The sequence below is a fragment of the Hyperolius riggenbachi genome, chromosome 3, assembly GCF_040937935.1.
Source record: "Hyperolius riggenbachi isolate aHypRig1 chromosome 3, aHypRig1.pri, whole genome shotgun sequence".
NCBI lineage: Eukaryota > Metazoa > Chordata > Amphibia > Anura > Hyperoliidae > Hyperolius > Hyperolius riggenbachi.
The window spans coordinates 226154177-226178947 of record NC_090648.1 but is presented as its reverse complement, the minus strand read 5'-3'; the positions used below and the strand labels follow the sequence as shown (position 1 = coordinate 226178947).

At 43.2% G+C, this 24771-nt stretch overlaps 1 protein-coding gene across 1 annotated transcript in view; it reads left to right on the top strand.

The window, feature by feature from the left end:
- Window positions 1-1842: 1842 nt before the first annotated feature.
- The window catches only part of MAPK8IP2 (mitogen-activated protein kinase 8 interacting protein 2), a 110611-nt gene continuing 87682 nt past the window's right edge, over window positions 1843-24771 (top strand). Inside the window, exon 1 of the mRNA XM_068275868.1 lies at window positions 1843-2583. Coding sequence (XP_068131969.1) covers window positions 2519-2583 — 65 coding nt within the window. The 5' untranslated portion in view covers window positions 1843-2518. The remainder of the gene's footprint in view (window positions 2584-24771) is intronic.

Here is a 24771-nt window from a genome sequence, read left to right as displayed (position 1 = left end):
GTAAAGGTTATAAAGCCATTTCTAAAGCTTTGGGACTCCAGCGAACCACAGTGAGAGCTATTATCCACAAATGGCAAAAACATGGAACAGTGATGAACCTTCCCAGGAGTGGCTGGCCGACCAAAATTACCCCAAGAGTGCAGAGAAAACTCATCCGAGAGGCCACAAAAGGCCCCAGGACAACATCTAAAGAACTGCAGGCCTCACTTGCCTCAATTAAGGTCAGTGTTCACGACTCCACCATAAGAAAGAGACTGGGCAAAAACGGCCTGCATGGCAGATATCCAAGGCGCAAACCACTTTTAAGCAAAAAGAACATTAAGGCTCGTCTCAATTTTGCTAAAAAAACATCTCAATAGTTGGCAAGACTTGTGGTAAAATACCTTGTGGACCGCCGAGACAAAAGTTGAACTTTTTGGAAGGTGCGTGTCCTGTTAAATCTGTCGTAGAAGTAACACAGCATTTCAGCAAAAGAACATCATACCAACAGTAAGAAAAACAAAAGTTTGCTTTCCTAAAACAGAAAGAATTTGCGATAATTGAGGTTGGAGTGAGCTTGAGATGTCTCCAACCAACAGTAAAATATGGTGGTGGTAGTGTGATGGTCTGGGGTTGTTTTGCTGCTTCAGGACCTGGAAGGCTTGCTGTGATAGATGGAACCATGAATTCTACTGTCTACCAAAAAATCCTGAAGGAGAATGTGCGGACATCTGTTCGTCAACTCAAGCTGAAGCGATCTTGGGTGCTGCAGCAGGACAATGACCCAAAAGACACCAGCAAATCCACCTCTGAATGGCTGAAGAAAAAACAAAATAAGGACTTTGGAGTGGCCTAGTCAAAGCCCTGACCTGAATCCTATTGAGATGTTGTGGCATGATCTTAAAAAGGCAGTTCATGCTAGAAAACCCTCAAATAAAGCTGAATTACAACAATTCTGCAAAGATGAGTGGGCCAAAATTCCTCCAGAGCACTGTAAAAGACTTGTTGCAAGTTATCGCAAACGCTTGATTGCAGTTATTGCTGCTAAGGGTGGCCCAACCAGTTATTGGGTTCAGGGGGCAATTTCTTTTTCACATAGGGCCATGTAGATTTTGAGTTTTTTTTCTCACTAAATAATAAAAACCATCATTTAAAACTGCATTTTGTGTTCAATTATGTTATCTTTAACTAATGGTTAACATTTTTTGATGAGCAGAAACATTTAAGTGTGACAAACATGCAAAAGAATAAGAAATTTAGGAAGGGGGCAAATAGTTTTTCACACCACTGTATAAGGGAGTAACATCTTTTTGGGAGTATATATGTCCTAATTTAATGGAACATATAAGGAAAAAGGTACTTTTCACAGAAATATTTTTAGAAACTTGTTTTACCATAGTATATAGCCTGTATTAAGAGGTAAGCATAGGAATGTGCTGCTTTCTTGAAAATAACAGCAAAGGCAATAATTACCACATTGCTGCGTAATACATTGGCGCTATATAAATCTAATTAATAATAATAACACATTCTGTAATGGCTGAAACACTCCAAGTTATGATGACCTTAAAATGTTTCTGTATGTGGGAATGATCTTCTATTCAGTAAAAGCTGTGAATAATCTGTATCAATACAGACAAGCATTTAGACAAGGGAAAGAACAATTAATTTTACCAGCAATCACGGTAGAAATGTACAAAACTACTCTTCTTTACTGGTTTACTGAACAGCTGTTTCATGACCCAGATTAGTTGTTTTAATCTAAGAACCACAACAGGATGCGCGATTAATCGTTATGAGGATTTAATAATCAAGGTGACGTCAGTGTGAATCATTGAAAACCTACTGCCAGACCTGTTTTTATGTATTGTGGCGCAGATGAGAGTCAGCAGCCCTGGTAATAGGCACACAGTGGTGCCCTCATGCCGTTGTCGGTATCGGCATAGCTGTAGGAATTTCACTTTCAGCACCAAACCTTGGGACAGCTCACTGGGAATAGCCTGCAGTACTGGCGATGTAGAAGATGCTGGCTCTGCTGCTGCCTGTTCTACCTAGCTGTCCTTTCTCCATCCTTCCTTGTACAGTACCTCCTACATCCATACCCCCACCCTCCTACTTCTCCCTCCCACCCTTCCCCGTTCTGTGTATTGGTTACTAGCTTGTGCAGTCTCTCTCCTGGATGCGACTGCATCAATCCGCAGCGAGCCATCACAATCTGCCGAGAAGCGAGGAGCCTGCATAGCCAGGCAGTGAAGAAGAGAGTGAGACACCCCGAAGCCCAGGAATCGGAAAGGGAGGTGGTGACTGTACATGTAAGAGATGCTTGTCTGTCTCTGACTGTTGTGCAGAGCTGTCGCTGGGCGCTGTCCCCAGGACTGCCACCCGCTCTCCCCGGGAATCCAGCCTGCAGTCTCTTCTCTTTGTTCAGACGCTGGGCTCATCTCTGGCTGGAGCTATCCTTTGGACTGTCCTTTCCTCCCTGTCCCCAGGGTGTGTCTGTGTATGATCCGCTTCCAGTCCATCACCTCTCTGGCTGAAGATGGCGGATCGAGCTGAGATGTTTTCTCTCTCCACTTTCCACTCCCTCTCCCCCCCGGGCTGCAGGTGAGAGCCAGGCTGTGTTTTCTTGGGTGTAGGTGTTCTTGTGTTGCTGAGTTTGCTGTAGCACAAAGCCACGTCACACCAGTGCAGATTGTGTGCTGATTAGAGACTACCTGTCACACATTAGGTACATATCACACCATATCACATGTGCCTGGGGCTTGGCTATAGAGGTCTGGGGGCAAAGCATGCAGAATGGCCTAGCCTATGCTGAAACCTTCCACATCACAGAGTGTACCATAATCCAACATCCCTACCAGCTGTGCTAGAATAGAAACAATAGCCCTACTGCATCAAGCTTTCATAATTAGACATTTTTCTCTGTCCTGAGAGACTTACAACTAAGGGTGCAGAGAGAAAGAGCCTTCTGCTCTCTGCATAACTGTGACTGTTTCTGCTTAACCACTGATAAGGAATCATGCAAAGTTTTGTAGACAAAGATTTGTAGACAGTCCCTATTCAGTGTGCAGCAGGGTCTTGTGTATGGTGCGTGGCCCCCAGGCCCTCTACCCCCTTGTGCTGTGTACAGTAGTGATACTGGAGGAGTCTGCAGAGCCAGTTCTGCTCCATCGGAGGAGGACAGAGTTAGTGTAATTAAAAGATGCAGCTGGGAGCACACTTGTCTGTTTTTGCGTTTTCATCACAGAAAAACTGAGAACCAATGTTAATCAAATGGCCGGTGCACACTTGAATGTTTTTTTCCCATGCAGAAAATGCACACATTTTCTCTATTAATTAAAACATTAGCGTCTGCGATAAAACATGCATGTTTTCACACATACAGAAACACATGGTGTGCTGAAAACGCATACAGAAGAATGAACACAGAACAATGAACACAGAAAACTGACAACAAGTGTGTTCCCAGCTGCGTGTTCATTTTTCTGTATGCGTTTTCAGCACACCATGTGTTTCTGTATGTGTGAAAACATGCATGTTTTATCGCAGACGCTAATGTAATTAATAGAGAAAATGTGTGCATTTTCTGCATGGGAAAAAAACATTCATGTGTGCACTGGCCATTTGATTAACATTGGTTCTCAGTTTTTCTGTGATGAAAACGCAAAAACAGACAAGTGTGCTCCCAGCTTGAGGACAGGACACCATAGTGAGATCAGGACCCTGGAGTAGCAGCTGGGAGAGACATACCCTAGCAGTGAGTCTCTGATGTCTGCATATTGACTTTCTGTGCACTGAATGTAGCAGTAGGTCTGTGTTCATATGAGGGCTCTGTCACTTGTCGAAATCATCTTCTAAAGCTCTTAAAGCAGAACTGTAAATTGGTATAAAACAATGTCTTTCGCTTACCTTGGGCCTCTGCCAGCCCCATGCAGCCTTTCGGTCCCCCACGATCCTCCTCCGCAGGATACTGTTGCGGGCTGGTACGTGGAAAAAGAGACGCGTGGGTCAGGGAGTGCAGCTGCAGTTGCCGTCGACTTATAAGTCGAAGGTAACGAAAGTAGCTGGCGGCGGGAGAACGGAGGATTGTGGAGGCCCGGCACGGGACAGGAAGGCTTCACGGAGCTGGCAGAAGCCCCAGGTAATTGAAACACTTTAGGCCCCGTTCAGACTGCAGAACGCAGACCGCAACGCATGCGGACCGCAACGCGTACGAACGCACGCCATCCGCGTTCGTATGCGTTGCGTGGCTGATCCCATCACTGAAAAGTGAATGGGACAGCCATGCGTTTTTACAAAAAATGCGTGCAGCATGCGTTCCCGGACCGCACAGGTCCGGAACGCATGCAGTGTGAACATCAGACATTGCACTCTATGCAATGTCTGATGTCGTGCGTGTCGGCCACCTGCACGCGTTTCCAAAACGCGGCTGGAAACGCGTGCAGTGTGAACGGGGCCTTACTTTAAAGCATAACTGTTAATTGGTATAAAACAAAGTGTGAGAATTGTGTATATTTTTTATATTATCAGACACTTTGGCTCCACAAGCACTCTTATGCACACTCCTGCATTGGTGTGTGTCACAACCGCTGATGGGAGAATTCTGGGCATACGTGGGCTTGAATATTTCCCAACTGCACATGACTAGTATGCTCTCAGCCATGTCTGCAGTGTGGTGAGTGCATACACCCTGCTCCATCTGGAACCAGGTGGCCCTGTGACCGTGGGTTGCAGTCAGTCACAAGCCTCCAAATGTCTGATGATGTCAAGAAGAAACCAGTATCCAAAACTTTTAGATTTTTTGTTCCTCTAGGTATATTTTAAGCTGTATTTTTGGCCATCTTGGCCCAGAATTTAGTGTGAGTACAGGTGCCTCCCAAGGTCGTTTCAAGAGCTGGCACATCAAACTTTGAAGTATAGCTTAACTCACCTGCCAGAAGCCATTCCATTATGCGCCATGCGTTCCCCTATCCCTACAGCAAAAGTGTGCTTTGCTATTGTATACCAGAACAACGCTTCTGTACAGTGCTCATTTCTTGCAGTGCTACTCGCAGGATCAAGCGCCACCCTGACTGGAAACACCAATAGAGCGTGTGTTTGCATGTTTATTGTAAAGCTGCATACTCACTTTAAATATCTGTCTCCTGTAGATATGGTGACTAGTGTTGTCCGGATTATGGACGATTCGGATCTTTGATCCGAATCTCTTTTGTGAGTTGAATCATCCGAATCATCAAAATGAGTGATTCGGGTCACAAAGGGGGCGGGGCCAGGAGCGACACGCCCCCCTCTCAGCGGGCAGGGGGGTCCTGAAAGCAGAGCAGAGATTGATCGCTCAGTTGGACGTGAGCCAGCCTTGCAGAGGACAGGTAGATGAGAGAGGGGACATGGGTGCCACTGCCAGATATGTGTAGAGCACACGTACTGGCTATAATGTGCTGCTGATTTTAGGCTGTCTGTTCCGTAGTTGTGCACAGTGAACAAATGGGAAAGTTTTGGCTCAGAAACACAGCTCAGTAACTTTGTAGACAGCGTGCTGGGCTAGAAGGACAGGCACTGTGATTGCAGTGCAATATGATCCTCCTGCACTCTGCTCTAAACAGCTGCACTTCACTTCTGGGAATGCTTTGGGGAATGCTTTCTTTCACTGTGCGATGTTTGCATTCAAAGTATACAGATGAACATATAGGTGAAATATATGTAAAGCATATGATTGCAGCATGTGGGTGTTGTGTGTAAACAAACATTTCTGCTCTCTGCTCGTCCCACCTCACTTCTCTGTCCACTCCCTGCCCATCTCTGTCCACCATCTCCCCTTCTCTGTGTGTCCACCCCCTCCCGTTCTTTGTCCACTGCAGGGAAAGTCGTGTCCTGCTAGTCATTTCACCCCCGAATGCTTCCCTAGTAAAATGATCCGAGATTCGGATCAAAGATCCGGATCTTTTCAATGATCCGATTCGAATCATCCGAATCATTGAAAAGATCCGAACTTCCCATCTCTAATGGTGACCTCTGGTCAACTGTTTCATGAATTAGCGCTTACTGATGTGTTCTTGCACACAGCCAGATACAGCATCCTGTACTATTTATAATGGCTACATGTATTCCTGAAGCCAAACTTTAATCATACTTGCCTAGGGCCTAACCTAAATCTTTTCCTTTCTGGTATGTAACCGTATTAGAAAACTGAGCTAAAAAAATCTACCTTAAAATTAGATAATGGTACTCTCAGCAGTTTACATAAGGACTTACCACACTCTGTGGCGTACCATAGTCATAGTCTAATGTCCTACCAAAATATTATACAATAAAGGCCCTGTCCCTGCATTCTCCTGTGTCTGTGTGTTGTGCCTGGCCTGTAGTTGGACTACGGACGAGGAGGGAGTTTCGCATGTGGGTCGCAGGTGCGTGCAGCCATGTGTGAGGGTCGTACCCATGTTGTGGGGTGGGGGGGTTTGTGTCTATGGCCTGACATTCTGCTGTGTGATACTCTTGCTCGTTATTGCCTGAGGAAGCAGGAATATACCTGCGAAACGCGTTGCTTGTACTTTGGAGTATGTGAATAAATTTATTTTGCTGAAAAATTGACAGCTTCATGTCTGCTTGGGGGAGGTGAGTCCACCGCTACCTCCTCTGCAAATTTTTTTAACAATTTTAGCATATTTCATCCTTTTTGGCACCTCTGTTCACCTTCTGCGATACCAGTGTCCACCCCGGGTGGAGGGGTGATATGCCCTTAATTCCTTAACTACAGAGAGCGACATCTTAATCCTGAGTGGGGACAGGTCTTAATCTCCTCACCTGCATTTACAGTGGTTGCCCAAGCAGTAACCCTGGTTTGTGGGTATTATTCTTACTTACGTTCATTTCTCTCAATTCCAATACATACTACACTATATTGGGCTCTCGGTTTTCTTTCTTTTATAATTACCATATATACTCAAGTATAAGCCGACCGAGTATAAGCCGCCCCCCCCCTCCCACTTTTACCTTAAAAAAAAAAAACCTGGAAAAATGGTTGACCCGGGTATAAGCCGGGGGTAGAAAATGCAGCAGCTGCTAGAGCAGATATTGTTGACTACAGGGACACAGGACATAGTTTCACCTAGTTTTTAAAAGTGATACAGGAACTGACCTTTATACATTTCCCCTGTGAAATTAACTGCTTGGCTACAGGATGTTACATCAGGATTTCCCTTTCATGGAGATCAGAGATTGAGATATTAGACTGTGCGGGCTGAGAGCCGCCATCCTGCTCCCCCAGATATGACGGGCTCCATATGCTTGACATTACAGTTGTCCTTTAAATAAGTTTAATTTCCCTCATAGGCTGCTATGTAATCCAACACCAGTCCTTTTGGCATATACCGTATATGATTAAAAAGACATGAAAACAATCCAAACCTCCAGTCAGTAGTGCTGAGTGACATCCAGCCTGTAAGTTATATGATGCATGCAGCAGTAGAAGCTGAATATGTCACTGGCAGCGTTGTATTTCTGCAGCATTGTTGAACTAGGATTGGCATGCTATGATGAAGCTGTGCGAGCTGAGGGCCGCCATCCCGTCCCCCCGAGCGGAGCAGCATGTGTTAGGATGTGTGCATAGTGGTTATGGAGCGCACAGTTTGTCCCGACAGCAACATGTAGTAGGTGAAGCCACGCGGCATTGCTCTAACCTGTTGGCTCCGCGCTTCCCCCTGTACTCAATTACTCCGGAGCGGTCTCCCTTCCTTCTCTGCCCCTTGCGCTGTTCTCCCATGTCCTGTCTCAGCTGCCCGGGTCTCGGTACGCTGCGAGTTACCAGGCGTCCTCCTCCGTCTGTCTCACCACTATGACTCCAGTAGTGACGCCACTAGGGGGCGTCATAGTGGTGTGACAGACAGAGGAGGACGCCTGGTAACTCGCAGCATACCGAGACCCAAGCAGCTGAGACAGGACATGGGAGAACAGCGCAAGGGGAAGAGAAGGAAGGGAGACCGCTCGGGAGTAATTGAGTACAGGGGGAAGTGCGGAGCCAACAGGTTAGAGCAATGCTGCGAGGCTTCACCTACTACATGTTGCTGTCGGAACAAACTGTGCGCTCCATAACCACTATGAACACATGCACGCCACGCTCGGGGGGGCGGGATGGCGGCTCGCACAGCTTCATCATAGCATGCCAATGCAGGCGGTGGTGCACTGGGGGGGGGGTTGCCCTTTGGCGGTGACTCGTGTATAAGCCGAGACCCCCCACTTTTGGGCCACTTTTTGTGGCCCAAAACTCGGCTTATACACGAGTATATATGGTATACTATGACAAATCATAGCAGCATTTATATCTACCAGTAGTAAGCTCATTATATTTTTAAAAAACATTTGATGGAAATAGTTCTAATAAAATATGGGATAGCATTCTTTTTAGTTCTATGTAGGTCCCATAATGTCCGGGCTAGAAGCTATTAAACTCCCATGGGAAGCAGAATCCTATAAGGCATGCAGCAGCACAGTTAGGCTGGATATAGTATGTGTTTAAACGCATCATTAACAAGCCAATACCCAAGACTTGTGCAGCATTGCAGCAGTATGGTACTACAGAGCTAGTTTCAAATATGGGAATATTGCTTATGCAACACAATGAAGAAAAAACATTTAAAGCTCACCATACACACTCACACATGACATTAGAAAAATCAAGTTTTATCCAAGATTTTAAATATCATCTGTATTAGTGGCACCATTTTATTTGTTTTGCAAGGACAGAATAAACAGTAGTTAGCCTCCAATATATCTTTCAGTAGCCTATGGATTTTGAATGAAGACTAACCTTGTAGGCACAACCTCATAGTACATGGGCATAGTCCATATGCTGTGCTGAGTCTTGGTTTGCTGAAGAAATAACATTCTTGTATTTTGTATGGCAAAAATTTTATTTTGTACACAACAGTCTCATCCTCCTGCAATGTCCTCAAAGCATTTATTTCCTTAACAGATAAATTGTGCATAGACCGATATTTTTCATGATCCCAATTTTTTATAAGTGTATGCATCACAACATTTTCAAAAATATCCAATACTGCATTATCAATCGGGGGGTCATTTTTATTTTTCACTCTCAATCTGTCTGGGACATCACTGACGTCATTACTCTCTGACCTATCCAAACTGTTCACAGGCCTCCTCAAAAAGTGCCATAGTTTCCATTTTAATTTCTTCATAAATTTGTACATAACCACTTTGACATCAAAGATGTCCTAATGAAAACTTGGGACAAAACTTAATGAGGATTGGAATTTAAGATGTTTTTTGTGACCTACTGTATTCCATGTGCTGTTGCTTTAAATCTCTCTAATTAAGTAGGTGCCCGCCCTTAGGGGTGTTTTAAGACAAAATTTGTGATTTATATGTGAGTTTTCACTCAGTGTGTGTAACACTTGATAAAGGCCGCTGGCCGAAACGTCGTGTGTTTTTTCTATTACTATGGTACAATAAACCAGCATTTTTGCACAAATCCAGGTGGAGACCCAGTCATTTTGTCTTTGCTGCTGTGAATGTCACACACCTAAGAGGGATCCAGGTGTGGACTAGTTGACTCCCTGGTATATCTATTACTTTGCGGTAGAGCTGAAGGATCACTTTTCTTGCTGCTAGGTGCACACTATGCCCGTGCAGAACGGACCCGCGGTCCGTGATCCTGGGGGTCCATGATCCTGCTTAACCTGAATGCAAACTGATCCGTGCTGCCCTTTTGCAGTAAACGTTTTTGATCCGCCTCTAGTGGGCGGCATTGTCGGAAGTCACGTGGCGAGCAGAGTAAGAAAGGTAAACTTCCCCTCTCACTCGTTCGCTACACTTTTGCCACAAATAGCTGGAGGGGGGAAGCTGGGACAGGGGGACCCAGGTGAGGGAGGGGGGCGACCCCCCTCCCCGCCGCTGTGCTCGCTACCCCCCGTCCTGGCTGCTACCCCCTCAGGCTACTTGGGGGACACCTATTGGGGTGACGTGAAGAGGAGGAGCTGGCAGTAGGCAATGAGGATCTCCCTCTGTTTTGTGTGCAACAATAGCCTGTATAGAGGGAGATCTGTTTTTGCAGTGCCTTCCACTACCCCTGCGTGTATGTGCGTTGCAGGAAAATGCAGCAGATCCGGACCTTCTGTTCAGGTTTTGAAAACGGGTCCTTGCAAATGCAGATGGATCTGTTTTTTGTTTGGGTGAAGACGACTGCTAAGATATGCCACAACTAAGAAGTGTCTGCCTGCACTTTCCAACCAGTTACCCAATGATGTACACATGGATAACCCTAATGCACCCGTTTATGTGACAGAATGCCAACAGACATGCTTTCAAATAGAAATATTCTACCTGTACATCCAACTTTTTTCATTGTCTATAGCTACTTACAGGCTTCACAGGACAGTAGCCAAACACTAATATGTTCATGGGGTTACCTGCAGACACTGCCAAGTTCAGCTGGAAGAAAAGCAATAGGGCAGACTGTAATGCCTTGCACAGTCCTATTTTTCTCTAAATAAACATAGCCCTTGGTGTCTTTATGATGTTCCATTTTCTTCCTCTCTAGTAAAATCAGTTGTATTAATCTATGCTGGGTGTCCTTGGAATAGCATTTGGCAAATGGGATACTCTTGAAAGTTTTAAAGTCAAGCCTGCAGGACCATCCACCATATGACATCACTAAACTAGCTGTTCGCTGGCCAAAGTCACAGTGGTTTAATAGTTAACGCTCTCACCTTACAGTAATGAAGTCCCAGGTTTGAATGCCAACCAGGACCCTGTCCTCATGTTTGCATGGATGTCCTGCAGGTCCTCTGATTTTCTCCCACGTTCTTGTAAGTTAATTGGTTGTTCCCAGATTGACTCCTGACAGTGGTAGGTACATCACATGGAGAGCTTTGCTGAGGGATAGTTAGTGATGTGGCTCGGTCAGTGTTCTCCAATAATGATGTGCAGAAGAAAGCGTTGGCGCTTTATAAACATGTAGTAATCATCATTTTGTAAATGGGACCTATTGGTGTTCCTTTTATGAAATACAGTATATTTTGCAAAATTGTAGCTAGTGGGAGAAAGCATTGTAACCATTGTGCAACCACTGTAAACATAACCTGGTTGAAGATGATCTACTTTAAGTATAGCTGGCTTGAGGCAAAGCTACCTAAGATAAGCACAGAGGTATGTGATGCTGGATCTATATTATGTCCATTCCCCTGGTACCAATCATCAGTCCTTGAAAATTTGACTAGCCTGAAGTCAAATTTTCAACAGGAAGAGGCAGGCTTGCTGCGATGTTCTCTCCTATCCCCTCCCATTCCCTCCTCTTAAGGTTAATAAATGGGACAGGTAAGAAGAGGTAATGGGAGGTTGATAGGATGGAGGAAACGTTGCAGCAAGTTTGCCTGTTAATGCCTACAAATTTGACTTTAACTAAAAGTCATATTTTTCAAGGAGTGATAACAAAGGGATAACAGCACGTAAAAACCTCTGTGCTTAGCTTAGGTAGCATTGCCTGGGGTTACATGTACTTTAAAGAGGAACTTTACTGTATGTAACTTAATGAATACAATTAATTATTGTTACAATATTAATTTATAAATTTTTTGTCAGTGCATTCACATTGCAAAATCTTACCTCACCCCAATTTATATTCTTAAATGTATTATAGATGCCAGCATCTTTACTGATGGCAAGGTGAGTCACTATGGAGTGTTTTTTTCTTATGAGAAATGAGCAGCACATAGTGCTCTGGGATACAAGGCTGCATGACATCATAGCGTAGGCTAAATATCACTGGAGGGGATGTGGGTTACATACCAATATACTGCAATACAGTATGTAGATATAAGAAGCATTTCTGATGCTGAAACCAGGATAATTAAGGTAAAAATGAGTATTCTAAATAATGTTTCAATCTGTTACATTATTAAACTTCATTTTTAATACATGAGGTCCTATTTTCTCCTCCTAACTTTTTATAGAATGGAATAGGCGGTTTGGTGGATATTCCTTCAGCTTATCTGTATGCTGATCTGGGTTAAACGCTCCCCTAAAGAAATTAAGAAAGATTTTTGATATTTGTGATATTTGCTTCTTGTGTGTATGTAGCTTTAATACTTCCTATAAGTTTTAATAATGCTCTCATTTAGGCTTGGTTCCCACAGGCTGCAAAAATGTACCCGTTCTGTATGTTTTCTGCAGCTCCAAACAACACAGGAAGTGGAATGTATTGGTAAATGTTGTTTGTCTTTGTTTGTCTTTGTCTAAAATTAGGGTCTGCTTTCACTTGTGGAGAAAACTAATCTGTTGGATTAAAAATAAAATTATTAAAAACAGTTTAATGCTGGGTACACGCTATGAGATTTTTTGGTCGATTTACTGACAGATCGATTATTTCCAACATGTTCGATTTGCTTTCCGAGCGTTTTCCGAGCATTTTCCGATTGATTTCCTATTAAAGTACATGGAAATCGATCGGAAAATGCTCGGAAAACGATCGAAAAGCAAATCGAACATGTTGGAAATAATCGATCTGACAGTAAATCGACCAGAAAATCTCATAGTGTGTACCCAGCATTAAAGGTAGTTAACTTACCTACGAGAAGAATCCACCTTACATATATGCAGTTTTTTCTTACTTTTTAAACTGTTTATACCTTTTTTTTGTGGGTGGGGGGTGGGAGAGATATGGCTCCATCCCAGTGATCAGAGCAGGGACAAGGTCCTCCAGCACCCAAGGCTGAGACACCAAAGTGCGCCCCCCCATCCCTCCTATCCCAGCTGTCCCACACTGATTGCTATTAAACTAAGAGGGCCACAGGGCCCACAACCCCCCCAACACCTTAATATCTAGTTATCTGGCTTGCAGTCACTGCCATGTATCCCCTTTTCTTATTTCTTTCTGCTTCATACACAATTAGGAATGACAACTGAATGAATTGTGTGCCCCCTCCTACACTGCGCCCTGAGGCAGGAGCCTCTCCAGCCTATGCCTCGGCCCGGCCCTGCCAGTGATATTGACCAAATCTCCCCTGGGGGAGTATTTTTACTTTGAGCAATTTTTCCTGCAATTTTTTCTGCAATTTTTTTCTGGAGAGTGACCTCACTCGTTTCATGGTTGGATCCACCACCTCCAACCAATTGCCTTGGTGCTCTGCAACCCGGTTTTGTGAGTACCCACATTTTTTCCTTCATATTGTCTTATTGTTCAGATATACTGCTCTATAAGGGGCTCTCAGTCTCTTCTGTTTGTTTTCCCTCTCTGGAAGGTCTGCTGGTGGATTCCAGAGCCGCACTAGTGTTAATTTCAAGTCAACATTAAGGCCGGTTTCACTGAATATTAGCTGTAGCCCAGGGACCACACCGCCAAAAACAGGCCTTTGGGAATTATCATGTTAGTACACGATAATCCCTGTCTGACAGCTGGCCAAGCAGGAAGTCACGCTCACTTTCTGTGGCCGAAGCGATCACATGCCTCCGTGCATGCGAGACGCGTAAAACTTTCATTGGTCATTTTAAAAAATATGCGTCGCCATAGACTTACATGACTTCCGGGTTGCTGCAGGAGCTGCCCGGTAACATAGGTATGCGCTCCCATTAGATATGGTACTTACTGCACAGTGCACTGCATGCCATGTGAACTACCCCATAGACTTTCATTCCCCTAGTGTTAGGCTGTGGCAAACTGCTGCACCATGCCAGTGTGAAAGGGCCCTTAAGCTTATGCTATGTGAGCACTTCAGCTTGTGATGCATTGAAAACCTATTGAAAAGACCTACTGCAGTGCATTATATTGTCATATCCTTATGCAGTGCTGCCCAATATATTATTGATAAGTTGTAAGAGGAGAAGGACCTCTCTGGGGAATAGAATTAGCTAAGGAATAAGCCTATGAAGCCTCATGTTACATTTACATTCACAGTTACTTTTATGCTCCTTGGAATGCATTACTCTTTGTGGCAGAATGGATTTCTATTGGTTATGCACTTTTGAATTATGAATCTATAAAAAAGCAAATATGAGAAACAATAATATGCTGCTGTGTTTCCTCTAAAATTATAAAGGATGGAAGAAGGCCAGGCCTCTGCAGCTTGGCTCAGCCCAACAGCTTTCAATCCTAGATTGTACAAGTTATACAAGTGCCAACTTTGCTGCAGTGCCAACCTCAGTCCCTCCAACCCATTCCATGATAAAGTGCAAGTGGTTTCCAATCAGCTATTGCAGTAGTGGGAACAGCATGACTGAACTTTGAGCTGGGGCAAGGTCTATCTCCTTGCTGTATTCCAAAGTAAAAGTGACTCAACTGGAATATAAATGCTGAAATGCAGTAAAATAGCTATTCTGCTTTTTAGTGTACAGACACATCTTGAACTAGGTTCTCCCCAGAATTTCCAGTCCCTATAGATGCTAGACTACCAACTTGCCTAAAAGTTACAGCACTGTACAATGTAAAATAAATGTAAAATAAAAACATGATTTGCCAATCATTGCATACTTTATTTCATTGATAATAGTACAAAGGCAACATATCAAACTGATACCTTTTATTGTTTTACAAAACGTAAATGCTGGTTTTGCAACACATTTCAAAAATATTGGATGAGAGGAAACAATAGAAACTTGTGTAATGCTAAAAAGAGGGGGAAAAACAGTTCACAAAATTCACAACTAATTAGGATAATTAACAATAGGTCAATAACAATTAGCTGTAAGCAAGAGCATCCCAGAAAGCCCAAATTTTGCTGGAGTAAACCACTCTGTGAAACAGGTTGTATGCAAATCATTCATTAACAATAATTATCTGGATCAACAGGGATATGTGAGGGAGCAGGCTGGTGTTGTACTTTGTTCTGCATTGAACTTGATGGACCTATGTCTTTTTTCAACCCAAATAACTATGTAGCTATATATCTCAAACATGAGGAAAACTATCAAAAAAGGGCCTAAATGGTGCAAAGTAGAGTAATACAGTATAATGTCTTTAACATAAAACTTCAGGTATAGTAAACTGAATGTCCAGGTCATGGCCAAGCACTATTAAACACAGACACAGAACATTTAAATTGCACTTTTCTCCTGGCGGACGCAAAACACCAGAGCTGCAGCCACTAGCACGTGCTCTATAGGCAGTAGCAGTGTAAGGGACTCTTGCCCAAGGTCTTCTACTGAATAGGTGCTGGCTCACTGAACAGGAAGAGCCAAGATTCGAACCCAGGTCTCCTGTGTCAGAGGCAGGGCTTTTTAACCATCAGAGGCAGAGCCCTACCCACCCTTAACCAGCCCTTATAAGTATATGGTAGTAATGCCTGGTATAGTAAACCGGGACCTGTTTTATGGCCCCTGCTGTATTCTCTGTCTGGTTATAGTGGAAAGTTGGTGAGAGCATGCGTCATACGTTAGTCAGAGATCCATGTTCCTGGGTTAGTGGGTGGGTTGGCAGCCACTTGTAGCCTGCTCCCTACCTGCACACTACTCTGGGCCTGCGTGGATTACCTCAAAAGCACCAGCCGGTGCTTGAGTGATTATTGATTGCAAATCCCTGCATATTGAGCACTGTGCATTTTGATCTAGCTTAGACACTGGCTGTGCTCACTTGCTAAAGTGTTCAAAGTAAAAATGACTCTCAATTATTGAGTGAATTAAGATACAGTACTATAGTGTACTTAAAGAGAGTCTGAAGCCAGAATAATTTGCTCCTTCTATTGTCCACTTATGTTAAGCAGTAAGATCAAAGCTGATTCGCCGTAACAGCACGGCAGAACGATGTATTTATCCCCCCAAAATCCCCTGGGTAAAATTCTCCCTTCGCTTCCTGGAGGAGGCAGAGCTTTGAGCAGTAGCTCTGCCTCTGCTCCAGTCAATCTCTGCTTCTCCACGCCCCTTTCAGTCTTCTTTCACTGAGAGGGACGGAGAGAGGCGGAGATTGGCGGAGATTGACTAGACTGGAGGCAGAGCTACAGCACAAAGCTCTGCCTGCCTGGGGCAGCAAAATCCACGACCTGGAGTGTTGTGGAATTTTGCCCTTGGATTTTGGGGGGATAACTAACTCGTTCTGCCGCACTGTTGTGGCAAATCAGCTTTGCTCTTACTGCTTAACTTAAGTGGACAATAAAAAGAGCAAATTATTTTGGCTTCAGACTCTCTTTAATGTGCTCGAGTATGAACATTTCTGTTACAGTAAACTTCTGATATAGTAAACTACTTTGCCTGGTCCCTTGGAAATTACTATAAAGGGATTTTACTGTAGTGAAGAATAATGAATTCACAACATCCTGTATACATTTTCAAATATTGAAATAGAGGCCCAAATAAAAAGGATTGTAGCAGAGATGGCAAATACTTTATTTATACACTAGCTGATTGCCCGGCGTTGCCCGAGTATGTATTTGGCTGGTGTTGGCTCTGCATACTTTTTCTAACCCTAACACACAATTACTCAATGACCAAGTTTGTGAGCTTTGCGGTCTTTGGTATCAATAATTTGTATTGAAATGAAAAAATCTGATTGTCTGTTTGTGGGTCCACACCCTTTTCTGAATTTGAACCCCTGTCACCCAATGACCAACTGTACCAGGTTTGAGGCCTGTGCCATTAACAGTGCAAGAATGGTAGTAATTAAATATTCCCCTTGAAAAGCAATAGGTGAAGTTTGATTCACTTTTGTAGGCTTCACCCACTTTTCTACATAATAATCCCAGTCACCCAGTGACCAACTGTGCAAAGTTTAAAAACCCTGCCATTAACAGTGTAAGAATGGCTGCAGTTTACATTTTCCAGTGCAATTTGTATTTGTCTCCAGCCACTGATGACCCGCCGTTGCCCACGTAGGTATTTGACTGGTGTTGGCTTCTTCCACTTTTTCTAATCCTAACGCACAAACACTCAATGACCAAATTGGTAAGCTTTGGTGTCCTTGGCATCAATAATTTGTATATTCCCATAGAAATTTAACAAATTAGATTGGCTGTTTGTGGCTTCACCCCCTCTCCAGCATTTGAACCCCAGTCACCCAATGACCAACTGTAGCAGGTTTGAGGCATCTGTTATTAACAGTGTAAAAATGGCAGCAATTTAAATATTGTCCTTGAAAATCAACAGGTGAATTTTGATAGGCTATTATAGGCTCCAGCCACTCCCCTTAATATTAATCTCAGTCACCCAGTGACCATCTGGGCAAAGTTTGGGAACCCTGCCATAGACAGTGTAAGAAGAGCTGCAGTTTACATTTTACCAGTGAAATTTGTTTTTGGCTCTGCCCACTTTTTGTAACCTGGACGTACAGTCACTCAATGACCAAGTTTGTGAGCTTTGGGGTCCTTGGCATCAATAATTTGTATTTTCCCATGAAAAGAAACAAATCTGATTCACTGTTTGTGGCTCTGTCCCCTTTTCTGAATTTGAACCCCAGTGACCCAATTACCAACTGTACCAGGTTTGAGGCTTGTGCCATTAACAGTGCAAGAATGGCAGCAATTTTAATATTCTCCTTGAAAAGCGACATGTGATTTTTGATTGGCATTTTTAGGCTCCACCCACTTTCCTGAACATTAATCCCAGTCACCCAGTAACCAGCTGTGCACAGTTTGAGAACCCTGACATTAAAGAGAAACTCCGACCAAGAATTGAACTTTATCCCAATCAGTAGCTGATACCCACTTTTACATGAGAAAAATAATGATTTTCACAAACAGACCATCAGGGGGCGCTGTATGACTGATTTTGTGCTGAAACCCCTCCCACAAGAGGCTCTGGTACCGTACGGTACTCCTGGCAAACTGCCACAATGTAACAATGTTCAGACAGGAAATAGCTGCTTACAGCTGTCTGTTAAAGCCAGACCAGCTAGCAACAGCTCCTTAATCTGCCCACAGTAACAATGTCACCATGTAATACATGTCAGAATGTGAATCTGGGAGAGGAAAGATTTTACAATGAGCAAACACTGACTAAATCATGTATACATAATTATTGTAAAAATGAAGCACTTTTTTTATTACATTATTTTCACTGGAGTTCCTCTTTAACAGTGAAGAAAGGCTGCAGTTTACAATTTCCCAGAAAAATCTGTTTTTAACTCCACCCACTTTTTGTAACCTTGACACACAGTCACTCAATGATCAAGTTTGTGAGCTTTTGGGTTCCTGGCATCAAAATTGTGCTAATGGAAACAGTTTATCCAGCAAAGAAATCTGGCTGTTTTTGGCTCTGCCCCTTTACTGAATTTGAACCCCAGACACTTAACGACCATCTGTAGCAGGTTTGAGGCCTCTGCCATTAACAGTGTAAGAATGGCTGCAGTTTCAATATTCCCCTTGAAAATCAATAGGTGAATTTTGATTAGCTCTTGTAGGTTCCACCTACTTTTCCGAATAATAATCCTAGTCACCCAGTGACCAACTGTGTCAAGTTTGAGAACCCTGCCATTAACAGTGTAAGAATAGCTGCAGTGTATATTGTCCCATGTAAAAAGTTAGTTGTTTTTGGCTCCGCCCACTATTTCTAACCTTGACATACAGTCACTCAATGACCAAGTTTATGAGCTGTGGGGTCTTTGGCATCAATAAGTTGCATTTTACCATTGAAATTAAACAAATCTGATTGGCTGTTTTTGGCCCGCCCCCTTCAGAATTTAAACCCCAGTCTCCCAGTGACTGACTGTACCAGATTTAAGGCCTCTGCCATTAAGAGTGCATGAATGGCAGCAATGTAAATATTCCCCTTGAAAATAAACAGGTGATTTTTGATTGGCTGCTGTAGGTTCCACTCACTTTCCTGAATATTAGTCCCAGTCACCCAGTGGCCAACTGTGTCACGTTTGAGAACCCTGCCAATAACAGAATAGTTGAAATCAATTTAACAAATCTGATTGGCTGTTTGTGTCTCCACCCCTTTAGTGAATTTGTACCCCAGCCGCCCAATGACTGACTGTATCAGGTTTGAGGCCTCTGCCATTAACAGTGTAAGAATGGTAGCAATAGGTGAATTTGGATTGGCTGTTGTAGGCGCCACCCACTTTCTGAATATTCATCCTAGTCGCCCAGTGGCCAATTGTGTAAAGTTTGGGAACCTTGCCATGTAAAATATTTAGTTGTTGGCACCGCCCACTTCTTCTAACCTTGACATACAGTCACTTTTGCAGTGAAAATCAGTGCATAGGCTCAGGAATACTTAAAAACATTATCTGTGAACAAAGTTTGCTGTTGCATCTTTAAATGCAAACAAACACAGAGGAAATTATATATAATCATGATCTAGGAACACCCCCTCCTTCTCCACATCTGTCACCATTGAAAACATTTGGTACATTACAAAATAAAAAAAAAGGCCCTGGAAGGCTCCAAACTGTTCAGGCAAGAATGAGATAACATTTCACTTACAAATCTACAAGCAATTGAAAAAAAGTTCCTGGGAACTGATGCCAAGTAAATGTAGGGTTTATGTGATTTGCAAATATTTGCATTCTGTTTCTTTTATATATTTCATAGCATCCCAATTTTATTTTCTAGAGAAGGTGTTTATATACTGACATAGGGAACTAGTGAACTGGAAAGACGTATACTGTTTAGAAGGCATGGGTTTCATGTTGTAGGACAATTCCATTGTCCATTCCAAATATAATCAACTTTCAAAGTGATAAATAATTATTCTACGGTCAGGCTATGTAACAAGATCCCATTGCTTTCTCTAATGCAGGGAGTATAATACATACAAGTTTGTTTGCATTTTCTCTGTCATTCAGTAATGCATATCTCATATTTATAGTCTGGATTTTTACCTTTTAACCTACACCCTTCCAAAAAGTATATATTTATTTTAAATAGTTTTGTTAATGACCATAACTGTACTATCATAATGTTATCCTGTAATTTTGTTTTGCAACTTTCACTTGTTGTAGTTGTACATTTTGTATGAAATAACTGTGAAAAGGCCAGTCATTTGCTACCAAGCCATCTCTTATCCCCTAATCCTATATAATAATCTTGGCGTCTCTGCATCCTCCTGTGTCCTTGCGTTTTGATGGGTCCATGGGGATGGATGTGCGCACATGTGTCACAGCTGTGCGTGTCTGGGAGAGTGGTCGTGTGTACGCACATAGTCGCATCGTGTCGCATCGTGCGGCCATTGTGGGGGGGGGGGGGGGTGATAGAAGGGGGTGAAGTAGGTAGTAGCCAAGGCTTTTTAAACGAGCAGGCTTATTTCTAGTATAAATTATAAAAGCAAAGGGCAGTCTATTTTTCAATGGCTAATGCATTTAACCTGTTTCCATAGATTTTGTGCTAAATATAAACGTCCAATGTTAAATATAAATTCAGCTTTATGTAGTTAAGAAAGAAATTCCATGATGCACCACTTCTGCTCAGTGAGTGAATATGCAAACAATTTTTTATCTTTGTCCCTGAAAAGCTAAGCACAAATTCAGAGCCCCTAGTGAACAGTATGCCTATTGCCCATTGATAGTACAGAGCTGTAGTCAACCAACCTGCAGACAGCTGCTGTTTCCAGCAGAATTTGCCTTCTTCAGAGCAAGACTTGGGCTAATATGGCTGAATGAATAGGATGTGGGAAATAGGAGTTTTACAGTATATTGATTAGCGTTATGATGAACCAGAACCACTACGATATTACATAAGTTTGTCAGAGCTTGAGAATACATATCTTCATTTGTGTTTATAATCTCAAACTCTGGGAATAATTTGACATGGCTCAGTCTTTCATACGAAGGGGTATTAACCACTTCCCCTCCCCATGACGAGTATCTAGGTCACTGCAAAACACCACTTTTTGTGGCCTAATAGTCAAATTACACCTACATACATTTATTTTAATAAAAAGACCCACAGTTACATTTAAAATGAACTGCTTCTCTACCCCACTCTCTCTAGTACCCAAATAAATGTAAGCATTAAAAAAAAAACATAAATAGTTACCTTAGGGACTGAACATTTTTAATATGTATGTCAAGACTGTATATTACTGTTATTCTTTAAATTATAGACTTGTAATTAGTGATAGACACAAAACTGAAAAAAAGCACCATTATTTCCAAATAAAATATTGGCGCCATACATTGTACTAGGGAAATATTTTAACCATTGCAATAAACGGGGCAAATGGGCAAATAAAATGTATGTGTTTTATCCACAGTAGACCATTTTATTTTAAAAATATAATGGCAGAAAACTGAGAAATAATGATTTTTTTACATTGTTTTTCTTATTATTTCCATTAAAATGCAATTAGAATAAAATATTTCTTTGCAAAAGTACCACCCAAAGAAAGCCTAATTGGTGAAGACAAAAACAAGATATAAATTGTTTTGTTGTAATAAGTAGTAATAACGTTATAGGCGAATGAATAGAAGGAGCGCTGAAATGTGAAAATTGCTTTGGTTTTTAAGGAGAAAAACCCTTGGAGGTGAAGTGGTTAAACATGATTATGTTTCCCCAGTAAACATATTCAAATCTTCCAAATAGAAAAATCATGCCAAAGTAGTATTCCTGCAATGAGCCATAGCACTGCCTCTACACATAACACAAGCCTCCTGGATAAATCCATTCCCATGTCCTGCATTTCTTATTGGTTTGCTAAAGTACCTTACATTTCCACAGCAGTGTTTATGAACAGTGCTGCCATTTGGTTATCCAGATGAAATATAGAAATTGATGTGACAAAGCCAAGTATTGATCTTTTCACTTACTGATCTGGCTACTACTGAACTAGAGGACAATACAATGCTGAATGAGAAACCAGATCTGTCTTCTTACTCAAGTGACTGTAACTGTCATCTGATGAAATTATATTACGGCACAGATAAGGTGGCCATTAACGATACAATTCTCTGGACGATCAGTCTTCCTATTCGATCATAATCGGAAACAATCGTTCGAGCCCACTAACAAGTATAAGTCTACCCAGCAAAGTTGATGGCTGCACTTGGGGCTCTGGAGGGGTTAATGATTGCACTGCATACTGTATTGCAGCCATTAACCACTCCTGTCCCTTAAGGGTAGACAATAAATCCTCCAGGCCTCTGAGTGCAGCAATTATTCACTCCCTTTTATGCAGCTAAGTATTCCCCCTTGCCCCCTTCCTTGTTAATTGTTGTGGCCAGGACTTTCAGACATGTGTTTTCTTGGTATTTCTATTCCTCAAAGTATCACTTACCACAGGGTAAATTGCTGCAAATGGGAAAGTCACTATTAGTACACCATTACTCAGTGTGCTCAGCGTTGCCAGTGACTCGTGTATAAGTCGACCCCTATACTGTTATGAAGTGAATCAGACCTAAATTTCTAGACTTATACTCAGTGGTGCTCAAATACCCCTTTTTAAAATTCGAGTTTGGTCGAATTCGAATAGTAAATTATTCGAGGTCAGTCGAATATTCGAGTCGAATAATTTTTACTATTCGATTCGACCTCGGACTTCGAGCTCACTATTCGAGTCGGTATTCGAGCTCATTATTCGAGCTGACTATTCGAATTGGCCTTAAATAGCTTCCAACACTTGTTTTGAGGGTGAATGATGCAAGAAACATCTTTTTTTCCAAGTAACAACAGCAAGTGATTATGTGGGGATGTTCCTTTAAAAAAAAAAGGTGAAAAGAGAAGTTGTGTCCAGAATTTTGTTCAGTACTGTATATACTTCTTCTTCTTCTTCTTCTTCTTCTTCTTTATCTTCTATCTTCTTCTTCTTCTATATCTTCTTCTTCTATATCTTCTTCTATATCTTCTTCTTCTTCTATATTGTCTTCTTCTTCTTCTTCTTCTTCATCTTCTTCATCATCATCTTCTTCATCTTCTTCATCATCATCATCTTCTTCTTCTTCTTCATCTTCTTCTTCTTCATCTTCTTCATCTTCTTCTTCATCTTCTTCTGCATCTTCTTCATCTTCTTCATCTTCTTCTTCTTCATCTTCTTCTTCATCTTCTTCATCTTCTTCTTCTTCTTCTTCATCATCTTCTTCTTCTTCTCCTTCTTCTTCTTCTTCATCTTCTTCTTCTTCATCTTCTTCATCTTCTTCTTCATTTTCTTCTTCTTCATCTTCTTCTTCTTCTCCTTCTTCTTCTTCTTCATCTTCTTCTTCTTCATCTTCTTCTTCTTCATCTTCTTCTATATCGTCTTCTTCTTCACTTATTTCTCTTTTCAATTTTTTTTTTACAGAAATGCAGCTATTTTTGAGCGTAACAAATAGCTGGTGGCGCACGCATGTTGGAAGCGCCATTGTATGTGCTCCCTGGCAGTGGAAACACACAGACAGCTGGAGGTAAATTCAGCAGCAGGAGGAGGAGGATGAGTGTGTGGCAGCAGGCAGTCAATGAGGCAGGCAGCGTGACATAATAGCCCTGGTACCTAGCGGTGATACCAGGGCTGTAAATAAACACAACAGGAGGTCCCAGACAGCGGTCGTGCAGCCCACATCGTGTCCAATACACAACTGGGACAACACAGTTTTCAACCCGGGCACCTCAGAAAAATTAAACCTTTTTTTTTTTTTTTTAATGGTTTTTTGGTTTTGTTTGTACAACCAATTACACAGATATATAGCTATTGTTTGACGTAATAGCTGGTGGCAGAGTGGCAGCAGAATGTAATTCTGTGTACCCTGGCAGTGGGAAACACAGACAGACAGCAGAAGGGCAGTACACAGCAGCGCACTGTAGGTGTAAAATGTGTGGCTGCAGGCGACGTAATAGTCAAACTGAACCAGGCTGGCTTAGTGAGCAGGAGCCAGGAGGTGGTAAAGGGTGGTAAGGCACATTAACGATGGTTCTTAGCCAGTTCATGTCCCCCTCCCGCCGACAACAGGGGCCAGGAACTCGCCTTCCACCCACGACTGGTTCATCTTGAGAAACATCAGTCTGTCCACAGACTTGTGAGACAGACGTGAGCGTTTCTCGGTGACCACGCCACCAGCTGCACTGAAGCAGCGCTCGGACAGCACGCTGGAAGGGGGGCAGGACAGCACTTCCAGGGCGTACTGCGCCAGCTCGCTCCAGATCTCCAGGCGCTTGACCCAATACTCCATGGGATCAACAGGGGCATCGCTGTCAAGCCCGCTGTAGGACCCCATGTAGTCAGCCACCATGCGGGTCAGGCACTGGCTGTGACCGGAGGAGGATGCTGCTGCATCATGCACCTCCTCTCTAGTCACTGCTGCCGGAGCCTCTACAGTCCTGTAGAGCTCGTGGCTGAGAGACAGCAGGTCTGTGGGGCGCTTGCTGCTGGATGCAGGCACCTGCTGCTGCCTCTGTGCTGGCTGCTGGACAGTGGGGGTGGAAGGCTGGGGGAAGGCTTCCTCCAAGCGCTCAACAAGGGCCTGCTGCAAGCTCCTTATTTGTTGCGCTGGGTCTCCTCCTGCAGGCGGCAGGAACTGGCTCAACTTCCCCTTGAGGCGTGAGTCCAACATCATGCTGATCCAGATGTCCTCCCTCTGCTTCATCTGGATCACCCTGGGGTCCTTGCGGAGGCACGCCAGCATGTGCGCTGCCATTGGGAAGAGGCGGGCCACGTGTGCTGGCACATCGACGGCAGTGCTGTCCTCCTCATCCTCCTCCTCTGCCGCCTCATCCTCTCTCCACCCCCGCACCAACTCAGCTGCGCTGTGCTGATCCCCCTCATCAGCAGCAAGGTCAGGGACCTCCACCAAGTCCTCCTCCTCCTCCCCCTCAGAGGTGGACTGTGCAGCTGCTTGCCGCTCCTGCTGGTCCAAGGCTGCCGCTCCCTGTTCCAGCAAAGCATCGAGGGCCCTGTTCAGCAGACAAACCAGGGGCACCTACTCGCAGACCATAGCATGGTCCCTGCTCA